At 51.3% G+C, this 7,418-nt stretch overlaps 3 protein-coding genes across 3 annotated transcripts; 2 read left to right on the top strand and 1 right to left on the bottom strand.

Moving 5' to 3' along the window:
* Positions 1 to 92: 92 nt before the first annotated feature.
* On the top strand, positions 93 to 1,231 carry JCM6883_006399 (EVE domain-containing protein; the record flags this gene model as incomplete). The annotated part of the gene is made up of 4 exons (XM_076632191.1): positions 93 to 143; positions 227 to 298; positions 370 to 606; positions 695 to 1,231. 4 exons carry the CDS (start codon positions 93 to 95, stop codon positions 1,229 to 1,231), a joined length of 897 nt encoding a protein of 298 aa, XP_076487918.1.
* A 2,120-nt stretch (positions 1,232 to 3,351) lies between these two features.
* JCM6883_006400 (uncharacterized protein) lies at positions 3,352 to 4,153 on the bottom strand (the record flags this gene model as incomplete). Its single annotated transcript, XM_076632192.1, has 5 exons — positions 3,352 to 3,428; positions 3,497 to 3,607; positions 3,709 to 3,821; positions 3,917 to 3,971; positions 4,030 to 4,153. The coding sequence occupies 5 exons, from the start codon at positions 4,151 to 4,153 to the stop codon at positions 3,352 to 3,354; spliced, it is 480 nt and encodes a 159-aa protein (XP_076487919.1).
* A 670-nt stretch (positions 4,154 to 4,823) lies between these two features.
* JCM6883_006401 (F-box protein) lies at positions 4,824 to 7,291 on the top strand (the record flags this gene model as incomplete). Its single annotated transcript, XM_076632193.1, has 9 exons — positions 4,824 to 4,897; positions 4,987 to 5,179; positions 5,243 to 5,443; positions 5,758 to 5,833; positions 5,908 to 6,254; positions 6,334 to 6,470; positions 6,539 to 6,583; positions 6,648 to 6,712; positions 6,771 to 7,291. 9 exons carry the CDS (start codon positions 4,824 to 4,826, stop codon positions 7,289 to 7,291), a joined length of 1,659 nt encoding a protein of 552 aa, XP_076487920.1.
* Between the last annotated feature and the right edge of the window lie 127 nt (positions 7,292 to 7,418).

Genomic DNA, 7,418 nt, shown 5'->3' on the forward strand with positions numbered 1-7,418 from the left:
TGCTTGATCTCTCTCAGATTTCTAGACCCCCCTTGAGCGAGCGACTCGAGCTCTTCTCTTCTCTTCTCCTCCTGCTCGTATCATTCTGAGCTATGCCGAAAGCATCTGGATCGTCAGAAGTGTACACCCACTGGCTGATCAAGGTGCACTCCTCCCTCTTCCCTCTTCCCTCTTCCCTCTCCCTCTCCCTCTTTCTCCCCCACTTTGTTGACCTCCTATCGTGCAGGCTGAACCCGAGACTCGAATAGAGAAAGGCGTAGACGTCAAGTTCTCGATAGATGACCTCGAAACGTGCAAGGTGAGTCCCTCTACTCTTCCTTTGTCTCTCAAAAATCGCAAAAGTTGAATCATCTCCGAGTCTGTTCGCAGGTCTCGTCCTGGGAAGGAGTCCGCAACCACGAGGCCAAGAAGTACCTCAAATCCGAAATGAAAGTCGACCAACTATGCCTCTTCTACGCCTCGAATTGTAAAGTACCGGGAGTGACGGGAATCGCGAAAGTCGTGAAAGAAGGGTATCCAGATTACAACGCTTGGGATCCTAAACATCCTTACTATGATCCTAAATCAAAGGAGGAATCACCGACTTGGTTCATGGTCGACGTCGAGGTGAATTGCTCTTTCCCTGCTTTCTCTTCCTTTTGTCGAAAACCGGGAAATGACTCTCCCTCGTGATCCCTTGACGCTGGACCCCCAGTTCGTTTCCCGACTCCCTCATCTAGTCCCCCTTTCACTCCTCCAGCATCTCTCGAAACTCTCCGTCCCTCCCCCTTCGCTCGATTCCTACATAACCCCGGCTCATCTCTCCGCAATCGCCGATTCAGCCTTGATCAAACGTGGTCGATTGAGTGTACAACCCGTAACTGAAGAGTTCTACGAAGCGGTGAATTTGTTGGGGGAGAAAGGAGGGTTCGAGGGGGTTTTTGAGGAGATCAAGAAAGGGAAAAGTAAGAAAGGAAAGGGGAAGGGGAAAGCGAAAGTTGGAGATGAGGCAGAGGTCGGAGAGGATGATGAGAAGAAACCGGCAACTAGGAAGAGAAAAGTGAAACCTGAAGAGGATGCGGAAGGAGAGGGGAAACCGTCGCCGATGAAAAAGGCGAAATCGTCGAGTAGGAAAGCCGTCAAGAAAGAATCGGAAGATGATGATGGAGATGAGGAAGAAGTCGAGTCGGAGGAAGAGAAGATGCCGACACGAGGGAGTCGGTCGAGGGGAGACGGGTCGAAATCGAAGTAGTGAGCGAGAGGGTGAGGTTCGCACGGACGTATTAGGTAGTCAACGGAGACTTTGCCACGAAACCGAACGACTGCGAACCATCCATCTAAGCCGAAACTTGCTGTACGCTCTTCCTTGTCGTAGCCTTCGTGCTGGAATTTGAGGTGAGTTTTCCGTTCGACTCCTCCGCTTACACGGTCGCTCACGCCTATTACGAAGCTGTTTTACGGAAGTACGTAGCTTCGCTCAAATGTTGCAATTCGAGAATCGTGGTCGATTCCCACTTCCCTCTCTCAAAGCAGTCGAAACACGGCTCGCTTCCGTTCCGGACTTTTCCGCTCGGTACGAGGTCCTAGCGTTCACAAGATCGTTCCCTTGTCTCTCTCTCTCGCCTCGCTACCCTCGTTCCTCTCCCCTTCCCGCTCTCCTCCCCTTCAACTTCGGCTGCTTCCGACTAGATGGACGACAAAGCGCAACGAGCGATGAAGGTGGAGACGGGTGGGTTCACGCATTGGGACTGTTCCGTTTGTCAAGCATCCTACCCTGATCCAAAGGTGAGTAGACCAATCTTTCCTTCACAGAGTGTGGCTGGACGAATGAAGCTCGATGCGGGATCATCGCGATTCGAAATCCAGGCTTGTATCGAACATATCTGCGCGAATCATCTCAGGAACATCAAATCCGAAGAAGACTTGACGGAACTGTATGACAAGGAAAACCCGGTGAGCTTGAGCTTTCTTTCGTTCACCCTCAACTATAGTTGACGAAATTGGAATCTGACTGTTTGATTCACAGGTGTTCCCGCGCGTCGCTCATTCATCGGGTAGAGCTTGGGGAAGTCGTTGTACGAAGTGTGATCTCTCGAGAGACATACCTAGCGTAAGGATCGACAAGACTGAATCTCTTTTGCTACACAAATTTTGATTCATTTTGTCTGTCGTTTCGCAGAGATTGAAAACGCATTACAAGACTTGTCACCTCCTCAAGTGAACTGGGTCGAGTGTTGCCAATGCGAGGCGTATTGGAATCCTATGGAGAAAGCGTCAGTTCCTCTTCTCCTCTCTTTCTTAGACCAAGCGAACGCTAACCTCTCCTGTGCTCCTCTGGGATGTAGCTACTTTACTCACGTGTCTGAGACCTGTCCAATGCGGCAAGGGCGCGATCCTAGAGAAAGGAAATGGAACAATGTTGAGAAACGATTCGAAGACGACGTGAGTTTGGTCCCACTGTCAAGCCTTTCTTAGCATTGACGCTGACATCAGTCTGGACGATGCTCTCGTGTAGGACGATGGCGCGATGCCCTTTGAGAATCTGTTTCGCGTCAATGCTCGGGAAAAGGTTCGACAAAATCGAGTTACGAAGACTCGACGACAGCCGCACCAACCTGTTCGTCGCGGGTCCTCGAGGGTCAACGTAGTCAAGCGCAACAACCGACGCAATCTCGACATTACTCAGCCCGGAAGTCCATCGCTCTCCCCCCCACTCGAGAGAGTCTCTTCTCCTGCTCCCGCACCTCGCCCTCTTCGTGGCCCCCGCGGTGCTTTCGACTCGACTCCCTTTTCGATATTATCCTCACCTCCACCTGCCCATTCGTCCTTGCCTGTGGTGCTCTCTCCGCAACAGCCTGTCAACGATTTCCTCCGGTCTTGACCACCGAGCTTGACGATTCTTGCGTTGGTTTGTGTAATCTTGAAGGTACTTCTGCTTCACACTCGAATGACTGACTCCGTGCATGGGACTGTAGTGACCGCGAAGCTGCATCGATCTCTCTGCCTCCCTCCAAGATTTCTTCAACGTCGATTTCGACGATTTCCAGGCAGACCTGGAATAAAAGCGTTGCGAACGAGGTGCACTCGCAGTGAGACCGGTACAAAACTGCAAGTCGACGCAAATGCTCACGCACGTCCTCTCATCTCTGCATCCTACCCGGAGAGATTGTTGAGCTTCGAGACTCGCCCGCGCTTTCGAAAGACGGTGACCCTTGATTCTCTCCTCGCGCTGTCGAGGCAATACAGCCTGCTGTTCTCGCGAGCCCTCCGAACAACCACAGTTTAAGCGTTGATGGAGGAGTCAGGTTGCCTTGGGTTTGAGCTTGCTGAAATGCATTTCGCGGGTCTTCATTGCAGAAATTCATGGAAGAACTACGGCGTGACAACACGACAGGAGGGAATCACCATGGGAGCTACAATTCGATCGAGATGGAGGTACGTCGATCCATCTGCGTACGGACACCCTTCTCAGCTCGGTTTCAATATGCAACACGACTGAGAAAAGATCTCCACTCACCTTCCTGAACTGCTCCGTCTTCTTCATCGCATCCCATCTCATCCCATCCCCTGAGCATTTGGCACCCTTCTTTTCGAGCGTTGTGAGTCGTCAAGAGAACTGCTACGAGGACTAGATTCGGGATGAGGAGGGTACCAGCCTGTTCGACGAGACGTCCATTGTCAGGACCGATTGACTGGGAGATGTGAATTGGGCAGAAGGGCATGACTGACAGATGAAAGCCCAACAAAGAGCAAAAAAGACGGTTTTCGGAGGATCTTCCCATCGAAAGACTGCCTCTGCCGCATCTTGAGCTACAAACACTGGTCCCGATTTCTGCACGAACCTATATTACGTCGTCGCTTCGTCAGCCTCTCTCTGTCTGACTCTGCATCGGCGAAGTGGGGAGAGGGGAGAGGGGAGAGGGGAGGAAGAACTTACCTCCTGAAATTGACGCTCGTTGCTTGAAGTGACAAGGGTTCTTTCCCGCTCTGAACTACATTCGAGTATCAGCTACCTACACAGGTGAAGAGGGAAGGGAAAGGAGAGCTCACCGGTTGGTTGAGGTCCGATAGTTGATGAGATCACCGATTTCAACAGGACGTCCTCGAGAGAACTGAGACCGAGCGAGGCGAGACCTCCGGAAGGCTTCTCGGTTGTCGCAGGAGCGCTGGGCATTTCGAAGGAATTGGGAAAAGGACAAGTTTGCCGAGTTTCGATTCGAGTCTTTTGGTTGACTTCCCTTCACTTCGAATCCTCACATTCGCTCGCTGTGAAGTCTCGAAGGCTACAATGCACACGACCTGCCAGCCGCGCGCAAGTTGACATCATCGCAACCTCGACCTTTGACTGTTTCTGTCGGGTCTCGGATCTCTCGAGCACTCTACTCGCCTCACGCTGTCACTTGAGGCTACATCCCTCGTTTCGATTGCCTGAGTCAAGTAGCATGCTCATGAGGTTATAGACGGAGGAACCTTTCGAGGTCGCAGGATGGGGTTGAATCTCTTGAGCAGGAACCTTCGACTCGGTCTGTCTCAACTCGCCTTCGACTTTGAGATCTCTCAGATTGCTGCATGATAACGGCCGGGGCCAGCAGGAGATCGGGGAAGGTGAGGGTCAGCTGGGTCGTCGTAGGAATGAGCGGGTTTTGTTCTTCGTTGTCCTACACCTCTTGTATCAGTGCTGTGCTATACTGTATACCCCCTAGACCTATTGTAGCTGCTTGATCGCCGTGTGAGCCTCCCTTGAGACCGCCTCGCCGGGTTCCCGTTTGCTCCCAAGTTGCTGCGAAACTCACTTCGACTCTTTCTCTCCTTCTCTTCACTTCTCGGACCTCGATTTACTCACCATGCGCACGAAGCGCGCTACGAGAGTCTCATACAAGGAACAGAGTGATAGTGTCTGGAGAAGAGTACGCGCCTTGTGAGTCTTTCATCTCATTCATCCTGCCCCTCCCTCTCTTCCTCGTCTGACGGGACTGCTGACAGACCTATTCGCTCATCTACAGCTAGGAAACAATACAAGGGAAAGAAGAGGAGCAAGCGAGACGAGGAAGAAGGAGAGGAGGATGACGATGAGGATTGGAGTGAATCGAGAGCGATGAAGAACGGGAACAAGAGGAGAAAGAAGGGGAACGGTACCAAGGCGAAGAAACCAGTCAAGGAGAACCATTTCAACGCTCTACCTCCCGAATTGTACCTCGATGTGAGTCCTCCTCGCTCTCTCCATCTCCTCAAGTCTGCTAGACTCCCTCTCGCAATGAAATAGATCCTCTCCTACCTCAACCCGAAAGATCTCCTCGCCTTGGCACGTACGAACCACCTCAATCGGTCGTTCTTGATGTCGAAGAAAGATTCGGAACAACTGTGGGAGAAATCGTTTCAACGAGTTGGTTTGCCCGTCCTCGAGGCGAAAGATTGGTCCTATCCCGCTTGCGCTGATTTGGTCTTCTCTCCCTATTGCGATCAGGTGAGTTTACCTCTCTTACACGGTGTACCGTGTTCAGTCGAAGGAAACTTACTCGCTTGGACAGTGCGGACGCTACTCTCCGAGTTGCATCGATCCTTGGCTCCGTCGGAGGCTCTGCAAACCTTGTCGCAAGAACAGGTCAGTCTATCAAAATCTATGAATCGTCAATAGATTTCGGACTCACTCTCAAGCTGTCGAAAGCTTGATCAAATTGACGGAAATTTACGTTTCGAAAAACAATCTTCACCCTCTTCTCGCCGATTGTGTCATTGGAAGTCGCTGTGAGTGATGATCGGCTTCAGTTTCAGTCATAGACTCTGAATGGACTCCATTTGGTCCTCGCAATCACTACTGCCAACGCCAACTACATGACAAATGAATGGACCGAAAGTGAGTCTCGGAGTCTCCCGCTTTTCATTGGTCTATTTCGATGTCTCGAGCGCTGACGCTTTGAGCGCTCATAGGATACGTTCTGATCACCGATATCGACTCGATGAATGCCAAACTCCTCGAACTACAAGCTCAAGACGAGGAAGAAATCGAATCCGGTTCGGTCGTATTCCGCACGTTCGAACGCGTTTCGACTTCGAAGCGCTGGAGGCAGAAGCCGATGGACGACGATGACGATGATGATGACGAACAAGATACGACGACTCGACGAGGATCTGCGACTCGCTCGGTCCAGAGGAAAAAGAAGAATTATCGAGAAGTCGAAGAGCAAGAAGAAGATCATAATCTCGTTTGGCGCGTCGGCCCTCGTTTTGAAGCGTTCGTCGAATCTCGTAAAGCTTACGTGAGAGATGTTGAAACTGTGAGTCGCTATTCCACTTGTTTGATCTCGAGATTGAGTTTCAGTCACTGAAAGAAGATGGTTTCCTTCGTTGAGATAGGACGGAGCCAATGTAGCACAAGTCGCGAGGAAGGTCGCTTGGCAAGTACATCAAGAGGAAGTTACGCTCGACATGATCTCGCGTGCGCGAGGATTTCGAAGTATTTTCGACACGGGAGCAAACAGTCGACGTCGAGAGTGTGTGATCTCGTAACCTCACCCGGCTCCCTTCAAGGACTGACGGTGCGTTCTTGGGATTGTGACAGGATCAAGAGACGACTCGGAGCGATTGAAGGTTACGAGGATAACGAGTGAGCTCGGTCGAACGGCTTCGATCTTTGGTGAGCTTACTAATCTCGACTTGGGCTTGTACAGTCTCAACTGTGTAGCGATGAAAGACTTGGATCCTTTCCTCGACGGAGACGACATTGACGATGAAGGTGAGTTTACTCGCTGCTGATTTCCGAGTTTCAGCTTTGACTCTTCGAACGTCGACAGAGTGGGAATCGATCAAACCGAGTCTCCTTCGTCTCGTTGACGCCGCGAAAGCGAAACAAGCCAGGAAGGATCACCAAGCTCAACTTTACGAATCTCAGGTTGAACGCAAAAACTCCCTTCGACAATTCTACGACTCTATCATCGACGAACTCGAAGAACAAGGTCAATTCGCTCCCCTCTTCGAAGACTTCCTTCAATTCAAAACGATTCGACCCCTCTGGATTGGAAAGGATGGAGACGATCTTCGAAAATCGATTACTCAGGCAGAATGGGACGACGAGGTCGACGAAGAAGAGATGCAAGCCGAGTTCGAGGATTATCACTACAAGCTACTCGAGAAGGCTGTGAGACTCATCCTATCAACGAACGAGGAGTATCCGAACGAAACCGAATTGGAACAAGCGATCGAGAAAACGCTCGAAGGAGATTTGGACGCCTTCTTCTCGAACGCCACTTCGATCGTCTTCTGCGACGCCGGGTGCGAGACGACGACTTCGATGACCCGACCTTTCGCGGCTTGAAGGGGAGGAATCGGCAGCATCAAGAAAACGAAAGGAGCGGCTTTCTTTGGCTCGTTCCCTCAAGTCATCGCTCATCAACTCACGAAACACAACGACTACAAAGCGAGCAAACACGATCGTCGTTCTC

Source organism: Sporobolomyces salmoneus (assembly GCF_050403485.1).
Source record: "Sporobolomyces salmoneus JCM6883 DNA, S_salmoneus_JCM6883_v1_ctg23, whole genome shotgun sequence".
Classification (NCBI taxonomy): domain Eukaryota; kingdom Fungi; phylum Basidiomycota; class Microbotryomycetes; order Sporidiobolales; family Sporidiobolaceae; genus Sporobolomyces; species Sporobolomyces salmoneus.